General features: G+C 34.0%; 1 protein-coding gene across 1 annotated transcript; it reads right to left on the bottom strand.

The window, feature by feature from the left end:
- Positions 1 to 8,594: 8,594 nt before the first annotated feature.
- On the bottom strand, positions 8,595 to 11,727 carry LOC115955144 (GDSL esterase/lipase At2g42990-like). Its single transcript, XM_031073200.1, has 3 exons — positions 11,290 to 11,727; positions 10,098 to 10,587; positions 8,595 to 8,852 (listed from the first exon to the last, which is right to left on the bottom strand). Exons 1-3 carry the CDS (start codon positions 11,659 to 11,661, stop codon positions 8,659 to 8,661), a joined length of 1,056 nt encoding a protein of 351 aa, XP_030929060.1. The 5' UTR covers positions 11,662 to 11,727; the 3' UTR covers positions 8,595 to 8,658.
- Positions 11,728 to 22,938: the final 11,211 nt, after the last annotated feature.

Below are 22,938 nucleotides of genomic sequence, written 5' to 3'. Positions count from 1 at the left end.
TGAAACACTCAAAACAATAAAGAGCTAATATTGAAGCTTTACTTCCTAAGCCATTATAAGTTATGATAGACCAAAAAACAAAAAACCTTAACTTTCTAAATTTTATAATTCAATTGTTATATTTGGGGAGAGAGAATTTAAGCCCTAGATGTCTCAACTAAAAATACCAAGAGATTTTAGTTGAGTTACAATACTCTTGGTTATTTATCATAATACTTAAGAAAAATTTATATTCTTTTTACGTAAAATCTGTCAAAAGGCCATTCATGCTGGACATAGTTTTTGACATCCGGTTAAGGATTAGTTGGGCTCAAATTTCAGGCCCCGATAGTTTGGGCTATAATGAAGAAAAAGCTAACTTAGGCCCCAATATTATAGCCCGATGTCTATGGTAATAAGGCCAAGCTTGGATTTACAAGTCTGGACTATTATATGGTATGGTTAAAGAAAAGGTCTCATAGCTGATGCCTACATGATAATTTTCTGTCCAACTTGCAGCTTGAAGTGTTAGTTGAACTAGTGGAAGAATGAATGATGAATCACCGTTTTTCGCAAAAAGAAATCAATCCACCAAGACACCAACCCAATGAATTGGGCATTCATAGGTATAGTGAAAAAAAGAAGGTAAAGGGTTTTTTTATTTTTTTATTTTTTTTTTTAGGAAAAAAAGAAGGTAAAGGTGACTGCAATAGAAAAGGAAAAAAAGTTTAAGGTATAGAGGCATAAAGGGGGATTATTGGACTAAATTATTCAATTGCAATCATTAGCTTTATGCAAAATTGCTTAATCGGTCGCTTACATCAAAGAGAAAGTCTATAAACACCAAAAGAAAAAAAAAATTGACAGAAATTTTCACAACGGCTAATATAGTAGATTTTTAATAATAGGTAAAAAAAGTGGCGTCAAATGTCAATAGTTGGATTAGATGAGAACTAGTAAAATTTTCCTAACTCAATTATTGTGAAATTTTTTGTATATGTATGTAATGTTGCTATTCCATCAAATATATTTTTGGAGTTAAGATGTGACATATTTTCTATAGAATATCATTCATTGTGTATATGTTTCTCTTCGCTAACCACATACATAGGCATTTGTAACATGTTTATTTTATGGTTATGTCCGTTACACCAGGGAGGCATTGACAATGACCCTAATCATAATCAAATTCCACCTTACTAACCAAAATTGAACATATAAAAACATAATTTCAATCCCCATTACACCACATACAAACTCAAACAAATAATCAATGACTAAATCATAATTTCTTTTAGTTGAATAAAAAGGGTATGAGGAGACTACTAGTGGAAACTACCTTCTATGTCATCTGTGGATAAAGAATTAACAATAGATGTGCTCTTTTTATAGTATTTCTTGGCATGCTTTCCATCCAAAAACCTTGATTTTATTAGGAACCTGAAGTTTCCAAAGATTTCTCCATACCTACTGGCCAATTGGACCCCTAGAGCTTTCAACCCTATTCTCTTCTCTTAACACCTTCCTTGCCACATGGTACCCAAATTTAACAGAATACATACCATTCTTATTATTAAGCCATACAACCAAGTCAGACATAGACCTACGACTTAGTGGTATATATCCTACAAAAGGCCTCAGCATCTTCCCTATGAAAGCTTGCCATGATGAGTGAAAGCTCAAAAATGTGTTAAAAATACAAGAGCTATTTAGACCCCCAACTAAAAATTATGGCTAGATTACTTTTACTCTAACTTATCTAAGTGTGGAAACAAGAGTAAATGAAGAGCAATTAACCGATACTACTCTAGTGCATAAACATGAACAGGAAACAATAAAAGTAAAGTACAAGAGTGAGGGAAGAGAAATGCAAACACAAGATAACACGCCGATGTGTTATCGAAGAGAAAACCAAAGTACTCGGCGTAAAACCTCTCCACCGCCCTTCAAGTGGTAATTGATCCACTAGACAATCAATTGGGATACATGGGTTAGCAAAAGACCCTCCAAGCCTAATTTACCTGATGCACCTAAGCCTCCAAGCTCCTACTCCAACAAGGCTTCTCGGAACCGTGTCTTGTCAGCTTTCCGGATCTCGCAATATGCCCGATTGCATCTGCCAAGCCTCACCGGCTTCTTTTGGAAATTCCCCAAAACTTCCCATGCTCCAAAACATTCTCTACACTCTGAATAGGTGTGGGTTATGTTTGGGTACAAATCTCCTCTCAAGGTATGACAATAGGAGAGGGAAGGAGAAGAGGCTACAATGATTTCTTACTAAGGATGAGTAGCTCTCTCTCTAAAAGATGGGTGTGTGTGTTGTAGAAAACCTATCTAGGGTTTTTCTCTCTGAAATGGCCTATTTTACATTTGTGGGTAATGAGGGTATATATAGTATGGGTGAAAGGTAAGAAAGTCACACTTAAAAATCCTCCAGGCAAAGTGTTTCGCACTTAAAGGTAAGAAAGTCACACTTAAAAATCACTCGTGAAAATGACAGTTTGACACGACTCTTCAACTTCTAGTCATGTGCTCCTCACATGCCCTTTTCGCGGGAACCCTTCTCACAAGCTAGTCGCGAAATGCACTGATCTTCAATTAAGCTTGAGTCTTCACCAACTTAAAACTAAACCCAATACAATAAAATCCCACAAAATACAAGGAACAAAATTAAAGCAATTACAACACTTTTTGTCATGGAATAAAGCCAACATAAAACATAGTTGTAAATCATGACTTTACAATGAGATCACACCTCCAATTTAAATCTGGGTCTATGAGGTCAAAATCCCGCCACTCCTCATCATCCTTATGCATTAGATAGAGAACTTTATTTATTAGGGTGATTTGGAATCCGTTTATCTGTATGTACTTTAATGGATATCCACTCTTCAGGATAGGAATTGTTGCCATAATGCTTTTCGATACGTAAGAGTTATTGGGTGACTTAACAGCATCTAGGAAGTGGCACTGTGGAAAATATCTAGCTTTGAAACACTACAAAATAAGTGAATCCTGGTCATGTAGCATTCTCCAACCTTGCTTTACTAACATAGCTAGGTTGAAATATCTCAAATCCTGAAAACCCATCCTGCCCTCTTTCTTAGGCTGAGATAATTTACCCCAACTTTTCCAGTGAATCTTCCTATCATTCCCAACTTGTCCCCACCAAAATTTTGCACACATTGCATTGAGCTCATTGGATGTGTGGTGGTTTTAACTATCCACTATCCAATATTGATTCACGTAATATTAATAATAAATTTCCTAGTTTTTTATTTTTATTTTGTTTTGGGCATAAAAAGGAGATTCATTACTAAAACAAACAGATAGAGTTTTTACGAACACAAAATTAAAGGAGAGCCACAAAGGGTCTACAAAGACACTAGACACACATAAAAATTCATCCTACTCTTAAATCACCCCAAACTATTTTATAACCACTTGCTGCAAGTAGAGTGCAGTAGAGAGAAAACAACCAATTGTAAGGAAAAACAAAATTATGGCTTCTAAGACACAAATTTATTATATGGTATAATATATGGGTCTTGTTAACAAGAGTTTTAAAATAACAATAATTCATTGGTTTGCACGCATAAATTCATTATAGTTCTCTATGTTTTTCTTGATACTTGTCAATGTCCTATGCAATGTGCAATACACATTTTGAATTAATTTGTCAAAAATTATCTTATAACTCATACATTTTAGTAATCATGTGTTCTAATGTTGAAATGAGCCATTGCCAAATATAATTGGAAAAAGTTGATGGATGCTTAAGGAGATTGGTTTAATATATATTTTTAGAAATTGTTTATGGAAAAAGAAAAAAGTAATTAATTTTTTTTCACAATTTTTTTATATATTTCTCATAAAAATAGTATCAAAACTTGTTTAAAATTATCAATTAACAAATGACTTAAGAGCACCCATTAACTGTGAAAGCTTGGATTCGTGCTAAAACACAAGAGCTTGTTCAGACCCCCAAATAAAAATTATGGCTAGATTGCTTTTACTCTAACTTAGACTAAGTGCAAAACAAGAGTAAATAAGCGCAATGAACCGATAACTCTATCCTAGCCATATTCAACCATCATCAACAATAAAATGAAAGCTTAAAGAGTAGGGAAGAGAGATGCAAACACAAGATAACACTGAGACGTGTTATCGAAGAGGAAACCAAAGAACTCGGCGAAAAACCTCTTTGTGACCCTCCAAGTCGAAATCGATCCACTAGTGAATAAAGTTGGAGTACACGAATAACAAAAGACCCTCCAAGCCTAGTCTACCCCATGTACTTGAGCCCTCCAAGCTCTTGCTACCAACGAAATTCTCAGAGTCTTGTCTTCTCTAACTTTCCGGATCCTGTAATTTAGCCTGATTGCACTTGCCAATGAATGACTCCTTCCAGTACTTCCCAATAGCATCAAAATCCCACTTTACACTCAGAATGGGTGTGGTAAGTGTTTGGGCTAGTAACCTCTCAAAGATCTAGAGATGGAGAGGTAGGAGTTAAGGAAAACCACAAGAAAATGTGTAGATGACTGTGAGTATAACAATCTCTAACTCTCAAGTGTATTTTCTAGGGTTTTCTCTTTGAAAAGCACTCTTTACACTTTGTGGGTAATGAGGGTATACATAGTGTGGGTAAAGATTTGGTAAAGCAAAACACAACTTTTTGCCAAACAGAAACTTTCGCGGGTTGGCCCTTCCTACGATATAGTTGCAAAATTAAGAGCTTGGCACAACTCTTCATCTTTTAGTCATGTGCTCTACATGTGGCCTTTTCGCGAAATCCACTTGTTCAACTTTTGAAGCTTGATTCTTCACCGATCTCTCACACTCATCCCTTACAGTTAAACCCACATGCATACAGGGAAAAAGTTTGAGGAAATTACAATCAAATTTGTCACGGAATTAAAACCAACACAATATAGTTGGAAATCACAACTTTACAAATTGGACTTATTATAATTATATCTAAACAAATTTTGATGCCATTTTCCATACAGTTTCTATAGAAACCTAGGGAGCTTTCTTGTTGTGATATTACTTGCAACATCAAAAAATTACTGGACCATTCTTGAAAATTACAGTAGAGAAAAGAATTATATCCAACAAAATGTGAAAATTGATTTAAGATATACAGCTTGAATCTAAAAAGGTGTAAAGCCAATCACACACATACATTATCATGCACGATAAGTTTTTTATGTTATTCACGCTCAATACTAATTTTGTGTGTACTTTTAGTTTCCTGATAGAGGCATGAAAGCCAAACAACATAGCCTCCGCACATGCACCATATGCGCGGCCAAGGAGCATAATCATTAACCTTCTAGCCAGTAGCCACTAACAGCTCACTGCACATACAATTCATCACAAACACAAAAAAAATGACCAAACATAAATTTTTAGAGAATTGAGTAACCTTTTAATTAAGAGGAATGAAATAATGATTTTCTTTATAAATCGCCAATTTGAACCTCATTAAGGACATTGACAATCCTCAAAAAATTAAAGGAATTCAAAGAAAGAGATGAAGTATAGAGGGGAGAGAGAGAGAGAGAGATAGAAAGTCTTCTACAGTAAGAAGTTCTAGGTAAGCTTCGAAGAAACTAGCTCTCTTAGCTAGGGCTGGACTTGTCTAGAAGGAAGTTGCCCAAAGTAGTCCAAAAGGTAGAGAACTAGGAATGGAAGGAGGTACCCCTCTTCAAGAAATTAGAGTAAGCTCTAAAATAGACCATTCACATCAAGTATAGTTTTTAAGCTTTCTTTTTCATGCCAAAGCATCACACGTATATAGGTAGACTTTACATGGAGCCAATCCCCGCAAAAGTCCACAACACATAACATGATAAGAGAATGACGCTACCCAGCCAGCCAGTTCTTCCCATCGTACTTGAAAATTTTTATGTATTATATATGTGCCTGCTAATACCTTCCTTGAGCATAAAAGTGTTGAGAAAAATTCTATATAATTTTGAATAAATTTCAACAAGTACAGCGGAAGCATAACCACATAAGAATACAAAGATTTACGTGGAAACTCTTTCTCCTTGAAAGGAAAAACCACGGGATAAATTCCGAATAATTTCACTATATAAAATAGAGATTACAACACTTAGAGATACAACTTAAGTAAAGAAAACTCTCCTTTTCTTTTCACTCATTGCTCTCTTCCTCACTATGTATCTCTCACAATTTTCTCTTACTCTCTATTTTGTTCTTCTCTTTTGCTTGCTCTCACTCACGCAGTTCTTCAAGACTGCACTAGTCGTCACACTCTGGGACTTCACTTCTTGCTCACTGGCTAAATTGCCTCTCCTTTTATTTCTTCATCTTTTCCTTCTTTTCTTCCTTTCGCACTCTTGACATCAAATCACAATAAATGCAACTCACTTGCCTTGACTTTGCTTTAGCCAATTTCTTTTTCCTTCAGCTCTCCCTTAGGCCGAATAGCCTTAGGGTATGTTTGGTTGGGGTGAAAACAGGGAGGATGGAAAATAGAGTGAAAAATTGTATTTTCCATTGTTTGGTTCAGGAGAGAAAACAAGAGAGACAAAAAATAGGGAGGAAAATAATCCCTTTAGGCCTACATTTTTTTTATCCTCCTAATTTGGGAGGAAAATAGGGAGGAAAAAGTGCTGAATGATATACTTTACCCAAATACCCTCACTTTACCCAAATACCCTCACTTTAAGTTGCATTTTTTTTTCTTTCTTCTCTCTTCCCTAGGTAGCAACATTCACATCAATTACGTTTGCCTCTTTTTTCTTGGGCATTAACATTGCCTCTTTTTTTTTTCTTTTGATTTTTTTAGGGCTTGGGCGTGATAGTTTATTTTTATTTTTACTGGATGTGATTTTTTTTGGAATATGTTTTTATTTTTATAAAAAAATTTGGGTGATTGCTCTTTTTTGTGTGGTTATTTGTCACTTTTATTTTTATTTTTAAATTTGGTATCATTCTTTAGCAAGGGTATATGAATAAATTTATTCAAACTCATTTTTTCCATCTCTCCACTTTTCCACTCCCAACCAAACAAAAAGGGGAGAAAATAAAATCTTTTCTATCCTCCCACCATTTTCCATCCTCCCACTTTTTCACCCCTCCAACCAAACGGACACTTAACACATCAACCCCTTTCTTTTCTCTTTTTCTCCTTAGTGTGTCCAACACGCCAAAGTCACTGCTCAAGAAGAAAATAAGCTGACTTATGTGGCTTGTCCAACCACCTCTTTAATGAGGTGTTTTATCAAGTGTGGACTAGACCCACGGTGCTATGATGCACCCAACAAAATGAATCCCTGAGCCAATATCTATGGTTTGCAAATTTATTGCACAACTTAGATTAGGAGAGTGCGCGCACACACAAAAAAAAAAAAAAAAAAAAATCATGGCAATGAGTTGGATGTAAATTAGGTATCGACACTATAATCTTCTCTTCTTCTTCTTCTTTTTTTTGTTTGTTTTTTGTTTGTCAAATATACAGACTAATCCACTTTATTATTGTGTAAGTGCTAACGTGGCAAATGATGCCTTTGATGTACATTTAATTTATCACTCATATAAATTCTTTTATCATTCATATAAAACAAACGGTAAGAAGGGCATTGAAATAAAGTTATAACTTTGGGGGGTCAATCATGCGCGTTTTGATAATTTAAAAGGTAAGTATAATCAGGGTGATAGTTTAGGATAGAAAAATGTAACTTGCACTTGAAAATATTGAGTGGAAGTTGTAAGAAGAAAATCTAATTCAATAATAGAATTTGTCGAACTTGCATTCAAAAAAAATATAAAATTGATTAGTGATATATTGCTTAAATTACATGTGTAATTTAAACCAAACTTTGAGAAAATATGTAAATAATTATTTGTTCCACTCTTGCCAAAAAAATATATCCTCCTTGGCTTGAACTTTTTTTATTATTTTTTTTATTTTTATAATACAGAATCCCTTGGCTTCAACTTTTTGCTTAATAATCATTTTTTTTGGGTCTGTTTGGGATTCGCTTATTTTGCTGAAACTAAAAACTTTTTGCTGAAAGTACTGTAGATAAAGGTAAAAGTTAGCTGAAATAGTATAGTAGGACCCATGAATAGTACTAAAAAGTGCAGTGGGACCATGAATAGTAGCAAAAATAAGTTGACTTTTTAATTTAGAGCCAAACGCACTCTTGATAGCTTGGTTTGAATTAGAACTGTAGATTTTTTTCCCCACTCTAATATGTATTCTCACTCTCACTAATGGACTTAACTTACGTCAAATGCACTGAACTCGCTAAAATGACGAGATGTGACAAAAAATACACGTGTCACCATCGTGATGGGTCTAATTCGATCTAATCTTTCCTCATTAATTTAGGCTCAAACATTTCAGTGGATAAATACACAAAAAAACAAATTCATGTCTAGATCAATAAATAAATAAATAAAATCCAGTCGAGATTCCAAATGCCATTGGATTTGGACCTCTATCGTTGAATTACAATGGAGCCATTGTTGTTATATTACAAAATAAGGACAAAATCTAAAACCAAACAAATAGATAAAGAAATCCATCATTATAAATAAATAAATAAAAAAATATTTTAATTGAGATATCATGGTAATCAACCACAACAAAAATCAGAGATTATTTATTTATTTATTGTTATTTTTGGATGACAGTAATCAACGAAAATATGCTAGAAGCTTATCAAGAAAACTATTAACGACTATGTGATTTGTTTTCTCTGTAGGGTGGAAGGCATCCCAAAACACATACTTATTCGCATCCGAACAAGTAAACGGACTGAGCTCATTGCAGAGGTAACCCAATTCGAATTTGCCTGTAGAACAACATCCCTTTCCTACAACGTCAAATCCTGCCAATCCACAACGAATTTCGTATTTGTTATAACCAAAGAACTTACGAGTAGAGGAAAAATAAAATAAAAACAAAACCTAACATGTATTGTTTGTTTCAAATTGGATTAGTATAGCAAGTAGAGCCGGCTCTAATTTTGGGGCACAGAACATTCGCATTAGTTCGTACAAAATATCACACATCAAATTATCTATTTTATATTATATTTCATTAAAATATCAAATTTTTTTTATTTTTTTATTTTTTTTTCTTTATAGACAATAGTCAATATTCACGCTCTTTCTTCATCATCGAAATACATAAAGAAAGAATAAACAACTTCTTCTATGTCTAGTTACATATGGTTTTATTAATTATGACTAGTAATAAGTGACTCTAACTAATTTAGGGGAGGAAACGAGTAACAATGACGGTAGAGATGTGGACTTATGTCCATCACCTATGGCAAAGGTCCATTCTCCCCAATAGTGTCAAGTTGTAAATCTCTCTCAATGGTCAATACATAGAAGTTATGGACTCCACTCTACTTTCACACGAATCCATTATTCATGAGAGTAATGCTAGAGATACATGATTTGGTACAATTTTGTGCCACAACTTGCCACGTGGTGAGACTCTACTCTCACATGAACTGGGTTTGTGTGGGCTCCTCAACTGCAGCTCCTCTTTCATGTGAGAGGGAGAAGAGTTCATTGGATGGATATATATAAGTCATGAGCTAGGATATGGGTTTTCCTTGGTCTCTTTTAAGTCTTAACCCAATGAAATATAATCGTTGATTTGGACCATATTTTTAGATTTTTTATTGAAAAAATCTAACAAGCAATAAGTGTGTGTCTCCTTCACTCATTTCCTCAACCAAATAATAGGAAAGATATTAGATATAGAACAATGATTAGCTCTAATAAACCAATAAAGAAGAATATTTTTCAACTTATTACATGCGTGATTATTTATAAGATTGTTTATATGAATTATTTAAACAAATCAAATAATTAATTAAAAAAATGTTGCGTTTTATATTTAGAGAAAAATATAATTTTTTTTTTTTTGAGAATCCAAAGTCATTTAATTTAATATACTTAAAAGGAAAATTATTACCTACTTATTAAAAAAAAGGGGAGGCATATTATTGTTAATCACAATCATAAACAAGTAATACCAAATTAATTCAGAAAAAAAGAAAAAGAAAAAAAAAAGAAGTAAAACCAAATTACAGTAAGTACAAGGAGTATGAACTTACCATATAAAGAAGGTTTCTTGATGATTTGATCGAGAATCTTGTATGCATCTGCAGACAGTAATCTGAGCCCTAGAAGCTCCTTATTCAGCCTTTTCACCAAACCATTTAACTTCCCATTAAATTCTAGCGCCACGTTGTTATATTTCTCCATGCATTCGTTTTGACCCAAAATATTTATGGTTCTTTCCAGTGGCAAACACCCCATTGGAGGAAGTCCAGTGAGTGATATTTTCCGAACTCCAAGACTATATAGTTCTTTGATGAAATTTTCAGCAAGTCCAATGAGAAAATCCTCATACTGTTGGACTGTGAATTGAGATTGCCGTTTAGGGGATAAGTAATAGTTCTCTAGGAAGTCGTTTGTTCCTAGGCTCATCAAATATAAGGCCTCACTCAAAATCTCATTTGCCTTGTCTTTACCAACATAGGCTCTCAACTTGTTTTGGTACTTCTTGTAGTACTCCAATTCTTTCCACATTGGTATCACTTTCTGCAAATTAAGGAAGCACAAGTTAAAATTTGGTATGACTTTCTCATGCACATGCAATGACAAATTAGAATACCAAAAAGTATGTATTAATTACTCATAAGAAAAGTATGAATCAATTAATCTTTTATAAGGTAAAAAAAAAGAAAAAAAAAAAGAAAGGGAAAATGTTTAGCTCCAAATCAGTTTGAGCTATCTTCTTTCAACACATTATATAATGATTGAAGAAACCAATAATATGTAGTTTTAGTCGCAAAGATTTTAAATGAATTATGTGACTCATTTAAATAATACACATGGTTTGTCATATAAATTGCTACCCAATGAATTGGAGAAGATAATTCCCAACCAGTTAGAAGTTAAAACCTAAATTTGTAGAATAAAAAAAAAATCAATTAATAAGAGAGGAGGGACCAACAGATAATGTCACAAAGTGGATAACTTGATAATTACAATAGAGAGGGGATTCCTTTAGAAACTCTAAGGGCCTATTTGGATTGACTGGAGAGGGAGGGGAATAGAATAGAGTAGGGTAAAAATAAACTAATTTTAGGCTAATTCAACCTTACTTTACTCTACTCTCTCTCACTCCCTCTCAATCCATACGGACGGTAAGAGTTGCCAGTTGAGCTAAAAACCTCTTTGCATGGTTTATTTATTTATTTTATGCATAGGTTGATAGATATGGTTTTGTTTGATACATACAAATACATCAGAAGTTTCATTGTCATAGCCTGTCCCAGCAGAAGCAAAGCAAACTCCAGTGGCAAAATCTGCTATATCATACGCAGGATCTAAGTAAGCGGGTACTGTTGGTTTGAGCCCAAAAGCCTCAGAAATGAAGTCTGGAGGAATGCGACCATTAGAGAACCGTCCTGTGGGGCGACCACCTGCAAAATCACGTCCATAAGGCCTGAAATTGCTCTTGAGAAGGGTTGGAACCACGTTGTTGTTTCCTGCATCCACGGTTGAGTCCCCAAAAACTATGATGGCTGGAACTTTGCTTTCGGTTATAGAGACTAGTATTAAAAGCTCAGTTACTACCAAGAGCCATGGAGTAGTGTATGTGTATGCCATAATTGCTTTGTGTCTTGGTAGCTTGATATGAAGCTATTTGATTGGATGGAAATGGAATTCTGATAAGTAATATATTGGAGAAGAAACGGGATTTTTTTTTTGTTATGGTGGGGGACTAGTTTGTTGGGAGTATTAATGGCTTAGTCAATAGAAGACATAAAACTCTACCTTCCCGAAATTATTAGTATGAAAGGACACAAGAAAGGGATTACAAATAGCCCACAGTAATGCCTATTGGATGAAACTCCACTCCTTAATTAATATGATAAAATATAATCTGGATGTGAAGTGGAAATTTCACTTACAATTTCTTGTTCCATTCCACCGATTGATTGGTTATTTAGCAATGTTATACGTAGAATGGAGCCTGCAAATGATTTAATATTAAAAAATTTATCAATCTTTCCAACAATTTCAGGCAGTAAATGTTCAGAGTTTTAAACAAGAAATGGAGCCTGCAAATGATTTAATATTAAAAAATTAATCAATCTTTCCAACAATTTCAGGCAGTAAATGTTTATAGTTTTAAACAAAGGGATAATTAATGTAGTAGTGGCAGTAATTACAGTTGAGTAAAATAGAAAAAAGAAACAAAAGAGAGAACTCTCGCGATAAATTGTTATGCAAGAATTATCAGTCCCACTCTAAGTACTTTATTTTAGAAAAAAATTGGTTTCAAACTAATTTATAGCTATCTTCTTTTAACTCACTATGTGACAATTGAAAAGACCATACATATATGTAGTTTTAGTCACATAACCTTTGTAATGAGTCATGTGACTTGTTTAAATAATACATATGTATAGATAATTAGTCGCAAAAATTTTAAATGAATTATGTGACTCATTTAAATAATACACATGGTTTGTCATATAAATTGCAACCGAATGAATTGGAAAAGATAATTCTCAACTAGTTAGAACCTAAATTTGTAGAATTAAAAAAAAAAGTATTAATTAATAATAGAGGAGGGACCAACAGATAATGTCACAAAGTGGATAACTTGATAGTTACGATGGAGAGGGGTTTCCTTTAGAAACTCTAAGGGTCCGTTTGGATTGAGTGGGGAGGGAGAGGAATAGAGTAGAGATAGCTGAAAATAGGCTAATTTTGGGTCAATTCGACTCTACGTTACTCTACTCCCACTCACTTTCTCTCAATCCAACAGACTATAAGAGTTGCCAGTGAGCTACACCTTGTCAAATATCCATATCCATTTTAAACCTTGTCACATACTAAAAAATTTCAATCCAAAATTTTTTTATTATTTATTATTATTTTTTTTATCACCTACACCTTGTCACATATCCATTTTAAACTTTTTCTATATAAAGTAACCTAGTGACAGAGTCAGAAAATTATCTTTGGGGGCCATACATAAAATTAGACAACTAAGTTTTTGTGTGTATGAAACCTAGAATAGTAATGTATAATACAATTAATAATCAATTTACATTTCAAGAATGTTTCAATAGTCCTAAACTTACCAATGAACCTAGATTTATCAAAATAAATTATCACCCATTAAATAAAATGATTGAGATTTTTTAAAAAATATACTAAAAAAATACTAATAATTTAAAGATTGCTAAATAAAAGACAAACAATCATTCAAATTTCGACCCATAAAAAAATTCTAATAAAAAACAACTTAATACATGTTATATTATTTTATCAATAAATTAAATGTTATATAGTAGTATATTTTAATCAAGTAGATTTATAATGTCATATGATATATATAAATATATATATATATTATTGTAATATCAAATAATATATTATAAGGACAATTAAAAGAAAACAAATGAAAACAAAAGTGCATTATTATGTCTTGTCTAGTCTAGTCTGCCACATAGGGGCCTACACAGAAGCTTGGGGAACTTTGTATGTCTTGTCTAGTCTAGTCTGCCATTATTATTTACACATTCACATGGAAGCTTTGTTAGTTTTTACATTGTAAATCACAGAATTGTAGCAATGTAGCCTAAAGGAGAGAAGAACTGGAGAGAAAAAAGAAGAAGAAAGGAAAACAGAGAGAGAGAGAGAGAGAGTCACCTGTGTGAGCACTGATCAAAATGTTTTGCAATTATGTGGTGGACTTGGGGGTGCGGCAGATCAACAAAACCTTTGACCTTCCAATTTTATACTACTATGGTGTAAGTTAAAATACTTCTGTGTTCATTTTATAGATGCTAAATGTCTAATTATTGCAATTTTTTGACACATATATTTATCACTAATTGGATTATATTCTATTTAAATAAAGTTATATTTATTTTTAGACTTTCTTAAATCTATATGATAGGCCAAAAACGTATTGACCCATTGTGATGAATTAATTGATTAATTAGCCAAGTTTATCAATTAATCAAATTAACATGCAATTGTACGTGGCAGCACAAACAAATCACCAATTAACTAAAGTATGCAGCGGAAAATAAATTGACACGGTGATTTGTTTACGAATAGGGAAAACTTATACGGCAAAAACCCCACTAGGTGATTTTAAGGTCACCATTCCCGAGAATCCACTATTATCAAAACAAACGGTTACAAGTAAAGGAATCCCAATACTTTATACCAGCCTACAGTTGAACCCTTACCTCAATACCCAATTGGACTTGTTTTGTAGTGACAATCTCTCATTTTCAATGCACGGCTCTTAGTATGTGACTAACCAATTGCATGGATCCTAATACGTGACTTAATCTCCAACTTGAGAAGGATGTTGGCTGCAAAGTTTTTCAGTTCATCACACGATGAAGATCATGAAGTTGCTTGGTCACAAAACTCTATGGTGTACAAAACACAGCAGCTTCTTCAAGAGAAAGAAGAACTAGGGCAAACTACGTTTCCGGTCACACTTTTCTTCACACTTGTGGAATTGTGCTCTTGTGCAACTTGTGTATCCTTTTACGGCCCTCAAAATAATCCTTATTTATGTTTAGGGTTGTGAGAAAAGAAAGATCAAACATACATTCACGGATTGGATGAAAAACAGCTTGAAAAAATGAATTTCATAAACCTTAATAGATAGCCATCTATCGAGCTAGCTATTGAGCCACGGGTTTCAGTAACTTTTAAACCTCGATAGATGCTAGCTGTCGAGTTTTAAAATTCTGCACTTTCTCACTTGATTCTTGGACAGACTTGCATGACTTTAACACTTGAACTTGAAACCTTGTTGCTTGAAGCATTAAACACATCCTAAATCTACCCAATTACAACAAAAGTGCGTTTTGTCAAAGGATTAGCCAATTACATAAAATGTTGACATATTTTCCTAACATAGAATCACATATGTCCTAACAATCTACCCATTTGGCAATCCGTGACAAAACCACAACAAACAAATGAGATATGAGAGAAGTCATAACTCACTCAACTCATTCACTTGTTGAATACAATAAAATCTATCCTAACACAAACTCTTGAAAAACTTTGTAAGAAGAGAGTTTACGGCAAGTAAACTTTGACAACCTGTATTTCTGTAACACTTTAACCAAAACTCATCAAGGCATCTTAGTGTAAAACAGAAATAAAATATTGCATACAAGAAATAAGAAACATGTGTATAAAGAAAGAAAAGAAACAACACATGTAAAGATAGGTGAAAGAACTGTAATAACAACCTCAAATGTATATATCAACAAGTACAAGGTTTGCTATCACAATATGATCACAAGATCTAAAGTACAAGAAGAATGTATTTAAAATAGAAAGAAAAGAAAAAGATACATAAAGTCCAAACTACATCCCTCAATATAAACATTTCCCTCGACAAAAATCTCCTATGCTAACCTTCCCCCAATGTGTATGACTACTCTCATATCCAAAATTACTCCCCCTTTTTGACACGAGTGACAAAGGGTAAGAGTATCAAGTAGACATCTCGTTAACACTAGAAGAGCTAGCATCATCATCCTCATCAGCATCAGAAGCATCAGCATCAGCATCATCATCCTCATCCTCAAATGCTAATGGAGAAGGAGAAGCAGCAGTGTAACCACCCATGGCAGGCTGACGTCGTACAATATGACCAACACGGGTGTTCACTTGACATAACTCATCACTGAGAGTGTCGAGGCGATCATCCATGCGCATAAGCTGTGCCATGATGTCCTCGAGAGTCACACAGCCCGTAGAAGAAGAGGGGGCAGATGTGGATGGAGTTGCAAAAGTTGGAGGAATCACTGTCTCGGACCTCTTCAAACGTAGCTGCGCCTTGCTCCGTTTAATAGGGAAGATGAGTTTATCACGGGTTGCCGTATCCCTATATACATCTATGATGGGAGAATAAAGTGGGAGGGAAAATCTATAGTAAGATGCTCTAAAAGGGAAAGCAAAAATCGAGCACGGGGCTCGGTAAAGGAGTAATAATGAGAGAAAGGATGCAAAACAAAAGTCATAACCATGTTAAGAAACCTAGGGCCTTTAGCAAAGGCCGTACAAGAAGTGAACTGACGATCACCCCAATTAAAGGGACGCTTAAAAAAAGCGGATATAAGCTCGTCTTTGGACACAGTCCTCAAACGCTCACAACCGGGGTAGTTAGGATGCTCTACCCTCGGAACACGAAGCACCTCGGATACAATATCCGGAGTGACCACAATTTGCGTACCTCGAACGCGAGTAACAAAGAGAGGAATTGAATAATCAAATTCATGCATGTTGGAGTAGAACTCCTGAATAAGCACGGATGGACAAGTGACTGAGACGTCACACAGTGACTCCCAACCTCTGCTGTGAATGACAGTGGGTAGGTCAGTGTTGGAGAAGTCCAGCAAAATGACTTGGCATTCCGAATGAACGACTCATCTAGAGAAGTTCTCAAAGAAGTTTGATTTGACCTTCTCATCATGAAACTGGACAGAAGAAGGAGTAGGATCAGAAGAAGTGGATGGCCCGGAACGAAGAGGGTTTTGGGATGGAGTAGATTTACGTTTAGGTGCCATGATGCAACTAACATAAATTAAAGAGAGGGAGAGAAAGAAACACACAAAAAAGCACCAATACAATCAATATATAAGAATATAGAGAATGTAAAGTATGTATGCATAAAAATGCATGAGCATGTGATATGCAATAGTAAAAACATAATGGGCTTAGCCTAATCCAATCCTACCAGCACACAATCAGTTCAACAAGGTAAACACACACCTATAATGCATGAAACATTGTTATAATGCAAATGAGATGTAATGCATGATGATTTAGAACCATTTTCACAAAGCCCATCCCAAAAATTTCACAAAAATTCCACCAATTTTGAAAAACCCCAAAAAAATTTCAAAAACCCAAAACTTAGGTTAGTAAACATGAAGAATGAGAGATAAAGATCTTACCAGGTGTAAGAAAAATGATCTTAAGGCCGAAAAGCTCTTGGGTAGGGAGTTTGAAGTGAGAAAGAAAGGTTTAGGAGGTGAAAAGACACAAAAGTATCGAGAGAGATCGAGAAAAGTGAGATCTGAATCACGCGGACCCTATTTATAGATTCTCATAATTCTCGACAGATTGAGAGGTGTAGAGAGGTGTCAAGCTTTAAAGGCATGAAAAGATACAGCTATCAAGCAGCTATCCAGAGGTGTCCACAGCAAAAAGAAGCTCAATGGATCAAGGGGCTATTGAGCAGCTATCGAGGAGACAAAAACTTTCTTGATGGATCGAGGTGCTATCGAGAAACTTTTAAGATTGTGATTAAAAGAAGTTGAAGAGCTCAATAGATAAGCCAAGTGTCAAGAGGTATCGAGGAGCTGTCGAGATTGCTTAAAATAGTTTTTCAAGAAGAGAAAAACACAGACTTGAATGTAATCAAACATGCAACTCAACCAAGGATCCAAATAACATTTTAATCTCTCAAAAACATCTCTCAATCAAGAAAAATGTAAGCACATAGATCCTAAAAGACACACACACACACATACACTAAACAAGTCTAACCAATTTTATATTTCAAAAACAAGTTAAAACAGTTTAGTGAGCATACATTAACACAAGTATTCCTTGTGATAGCTAAATCACATTGTACCTGCACATGTATCAAAAGTAGCAAAGAATATTACGTGTTGTGTGTGAAACACATCGCAAGATTGCATAAGTGTCTACATGTTATGATGATTTGAGATATGAGAAAATCACTTTAACTCACACACAATTGTGATTGTTTAATGGGGACTATTATCTTTGAGGTACATCTTATAACTCCCATATCTCCTAGAATACACACTTGCAATCATATATAAAGCATTTTGATCTTTTTGCTTTTATTTTTCTTTGCATATATTTTTTTAAAGCAAACCATGCATGGGTATATAAGAGATAGAAAAGAAGTATCCAATGATGTTAAGCTTTTGACATTGCACTTTTGCTATGTCGAAGCATACAGATGTCATGATTGGCAGGCAACAGTGGTGAGATGGTTATTTATGCCTTTTCCTTAGGATTTTCTAGTTCTTCTCATCAAAAAGAGTGATACGAGTGTTAAGTACAAGAGACTACTTAATTTTACTTATCACAAACACGAGCCACAAAGTTCACTTGTTCAGTTGTGCATAGAGATGCTCATCTAAGTTACAAAAGATACAAAGTTTAAAAAACTTTTTTTCAATGACCATCCAAGGTACACAAGTACCAATGTACATAAATTCACACTGTTTTTGTATTTTTCTAATTTTTCAATTTTTTTTTTAATTTTTATGAAAAACAAAATAAAGCAAAACTGAAAAATAAACAAACAAAAACATGTTGAACAAAACAAAGCAATGCATAAAACTAAACTGACTCAAAACAAGAAAGCAAAACACACAAATAATGCAAAAAAAAAAAAAAAAAAAAAAAAAACACACAAAGTGGAGAGAGAATAAGTGACAGAATCACTTGGAGCCCTTTTCCTTCCACGCCTTGGAAGAACCTTTCCGTTTAGCAAACCTTTGATCTAGCGGTGAGGAGGAAGAGTTAAACCCGTTCAAATTTGAAAGGAACATGAAGGCTTTGAGAAGATCTCCAAGAGGAGCAAAAGAGGATGGAAACTGATTCTGATCTCTCGACGCGATCATGCTGTTGCTCTTTTGAGTGGTTAACCACTTGTAGCAATTAGGTCGAGTATGTCCAGCTGCACCACAATGATGACAGAAATGCTGCTTTTTCTGCTTAGGCTTTTGAGAGTTTCCCTTCTTAGCCCTTGGGTAAAAATATTAAAGGGTGTTTGGTTTGAGAAAAAATGTGGTGTTTTCAGTATTTATTTTCAGCTTTTTGTGGGACCCACCACAAAAAACACTAGTTTGGTTGTGTTTTTCGTACTCAATTTTCATTTTCAATATTCAAAAAACAGCATACAATTTTTGGGCGTTTTCATTTTCTTGAAAATGAATATCGTGGCATTTTCATTAAAAAAACCAATTTCATGGGTCCCACAACTATAAGTTGTCCTATCAAAAGCTCTCTCTCTCTCTCTCTCTCTCTCTCTCTCTCTCTCTCTCTCTCTCTCTCTCTCTCTCTCTCTCTCTCAATGGTGGTGGTGGTCAATTGATGAGAGCGATCCATGGCTGATGCTTACTGGTAGTGGACTCCTTTTGGGTGTGGTGGTTTTTTTATGGATTGGTTTGTTGAAATGCATATGGTGGTTGTTTGTTTTAAGGCATATCTGATAGTGAATCTATGGTGGCATTTTTGTAAAAAAACCAATTTCATGGGTCCCACTAACATTAAGTTGTCCTATCAAAAGCTCTCTCTCTCTCTCTCTCTCTCTCTCTCTCTCTCAATGGTGGTGGTGGTGAATCGATGAGAGCAATCCATGGTTGATGCTCACTGGTAGTGGACTCCTTTTGGTTGTGGTGGTTTTTTTGTGGATTGGTTTGTTGAAATGGTTATGGTGGTTGTTTGTTTTAAGGCATATCTGCTCTGATTGTTACTAGTTTGTAGGAGGTAAATGGTTTCTAACGGGTATGATAACTGCCAAAGGCTTCCTCTGTGTTTGTATCCATTGGAGGTTAAAAATAAATAAATAATTAAAAAAAAATTTAGGGAAAACAATAGCAAAAAATTAATGCCAAACAAAAATATGAGTTGGAAACAAAAAAATGAGTACAAGATTTGAGAATAGAAATGAGTACAAAAAATGAAAATAGAAAATGAATACAAACCAAACAGACTCTTAGTTTTTAGCTTTTCACCTTTTGTCTTAGAGCATTCACAGCTAGATTTGCTACGAAAAAAAGAAAAGAAAAGAAGAAGCCTAATTTAATACCAAAAAGTTACTTTATCTACTTTAAAACACTATTTTACAATTTATAGCTATATTGGATGAACTAAAACTTTCTCTTACATTAGTGGCAATAAACAGCTCAAATATGATCGACTAGTATTGCAGCTTCATAGGACTTAAGCCTTATTTTTTTTTTTCCCAATATCATCTCAAAACCAAATTATAAATGCAACATAAACAGAAAATGACAGAAAATTTTATAAGCATCTTCTTGATAATGACTACATAAAATGAACAATAGTTTACAGAAACGAAAGCCAGTACTGCTTAATCAAATTCTACAATACCTTGTATGCTGTTGTCATTATCAGCTTCCGGTGAATAACAAATACCTTTAAAGCACAAAAAATCTAACTTCATTTGATTGATCAAACTTGTTTAGTCACTTTAAACTTCAATGATCCTCTCTGAAATACTGAGCCCAGAGAGAGAGAGAGAGAGAGTTATTTCACAATTCAGGCGGTGATGCTAGTGATTCTGAACTGGGATTCTTTATATCGTAATAATGATTAACGGATAAATTAAGTTCTGGCACAACTTGCTCCATTGCCAAATTATGTGAGGTGGCTGATACAGGTAGAGTTGATAAATTTGTTGTTTGTTTGATCAATAATATGCATTTCTTTTGACTTATTCACGGAGACTTTTCTTTTCCCTCGTGGTCCATAGCGGCGGAGGGAGCTATATTTTATTTATTTATATACATATATATATATATATATATATATATATAAAAGGTTATATATAAAATTATCCTCCTCCACTAAATAACCACGTGTGTGGTTAAAATACTTCATGCAAAAGTAAGTTTATAGTTGTGTAGGCTACTCCTACTTTACCATGTACTTTTATTTTATTTGATTTGACTCTTCTCATATGTTTATTTGTTCTTAAAATATTAAAATAATCAATATATCATAACATTATAAAAGTATATGATTATAATATATTATTTTTATCATTTAATTTATATATAAAATAATAAACAACACATGTATGGTTAAAATACTTCCTGCAAAAGTAACTGTGTAGCTGTATAGGCTACTCCCACTTTACCATTTACTTTTATTTTATTTTTCATTTTGTTTGGTTTGACTATTCTCATATTTTTATTTGTTCTTAAAATATTAAAATAATCAATATATCATAACATTATAAACGTATATGATTAAAATATATTATTTTTATTATTTAATTTATATATAAAATAATATAACATGTGTAGGGATAAAAGGCCTAAAAGTCTGTATTGGGTCGTGAGCCTTGTCTGAGGACGATTAGTGATTCGAGGACAACTAGACGATAGGGAAGACATAAGAATCAGGTGCCATGAGCAAACTACGACTGTGAAGGTTTGGGGAGGTAGTCCGAGAAGGGATGCCTCCTCAGCTAAGCAAGGCAAGGGTCAGAAGGATTGGTCCGCCCTTAAGGATGACACTTTGAAAGGTTTTTCTAATAAGGATAAACCTTAGGGAAACATAGAACAAAGGGAAGCTGAGAAATATCTAAGGGAAAGCCGCTACCACCGCATTGAATGCTAACTCTACAGCTAACTCTCTGGTCGCATTAATGTGGAGGTGATACCTGAACAGTGGCAAACAACTTTACAGCTACTCCCAAAGACTTCAGGAATGTGCTGATGGGACAGGCGCCAAAGCCAACAACTTGACCTACACGTGGATTGCGAAGATGAAGAAGAGAGGAGTATATAATAGAGAAAGAAGCCCCACGGTAGAGGGATCGAGAAAGAGGGAGAAAAACACTGTAGCCATAAGAACTGAACTTGTAATCAAATTTAAAAGAAATATATACAAGAACTAACCTCCTCGGATTGAGCCGAAGATGATTTTCCTTGGATAAAATCAATTTATCTTTGTTTTCTTGTCATCTGGATCCACTATAATTGTTATCCAACTCATTAGAACCTAGTTTTCTAACCCACTCTCTACAAATTCATTGTATTGGACTCTTTGGGGCTAGATCTTATTACCTTTTAGGCTTAGGAACCAAATTGTGTCCTTATAACATGTATTTGGTTGTAGTTATAAATATTTTTTTTATATTGAAATTTGAATGATTGTTTGTCTGTTATTTAAAAATAAATTATTAGTATTTTTTAAAATTTTAGTCATTATTTTTAATGGGTGATGATGAGTCCATAAAAATCATTAAGGTCATCCATCTTAATGGACGATCATTGCATCATAAGTAGGCCATCAAAGATAGACAAGTAACCGCCCAATACATTCAATAATAGCTACCAAAGGTCTTAAACTCTCTCATCAAGACAAAGAACATTACAATTAGGGTAATAATCACCCTCATTTATGTCTAACAGCTACCTAAGTCACCTATAAAAGAGACAATTTGTCCATTTTCTAAAGTATGTCAAAAACCACTACAAAATGCTATCTATAGTAGAAAAGATATGGGCTAATACTAACTTAAGCATTAGAGACTCCCCCACCGAGCACAATCCGATGGTCTTTTCGATCAACTCTCTTTATCTTGCAGGTCCTACAAGATCATCTAAAGCTCTAGATTGGATGAATGATCCAACTGACGATTTTGGCATCATCAGGTGATAATTTAATTTGGAAAATCTAGACTCATGGACAAGTTTAGGAGATGGTAATTTAGAAATAATATACTTTGGGGTTTTGATTATTAAAGTGTATGTACATTACTATTAGTATGGATTTAATTAATATATACACAGAGAAATAATTAATTGTCTAATTTTATGTTTGGCCCCCCAAATATAAAATTCCTGGCTTCATCACTGTATATATTATTTTCTAAAAAAGCCTTTAGTTTATTTAAACAAAATAACAGTTACTTAGAATCATGTAAGAGCATTCGCATTTGAGGATGCAAAAAAGTATTTATTTTACATCCTCAAAATCTACTTTATCTATTTTACTATTCTATTTTGTAACTCACCCAACATTGCAGCTTCTATTTTTACTTACAACTCATTAAAATAATATAAACTATACTATTAAATAATA

This window comes from Quercus lobata, chromosome 8 (genome assembly GCF_001633185.2).
Source record: "Quercus lobata isolate SW786 chromosome 8, ValleyOak3.0 Primary Assembly, whole genome shotgun sequence".
NCBI lineage: Eukaryota > Viridiplantae > Streptophyta > Magnoliopsida > Fagales > Fagaceae > Quercus > Quercus lobata.
Note: the sequence above shows the minus strand (reverse complement) of the source record. Positions and strands in the feature narration are given on the sequence as shown.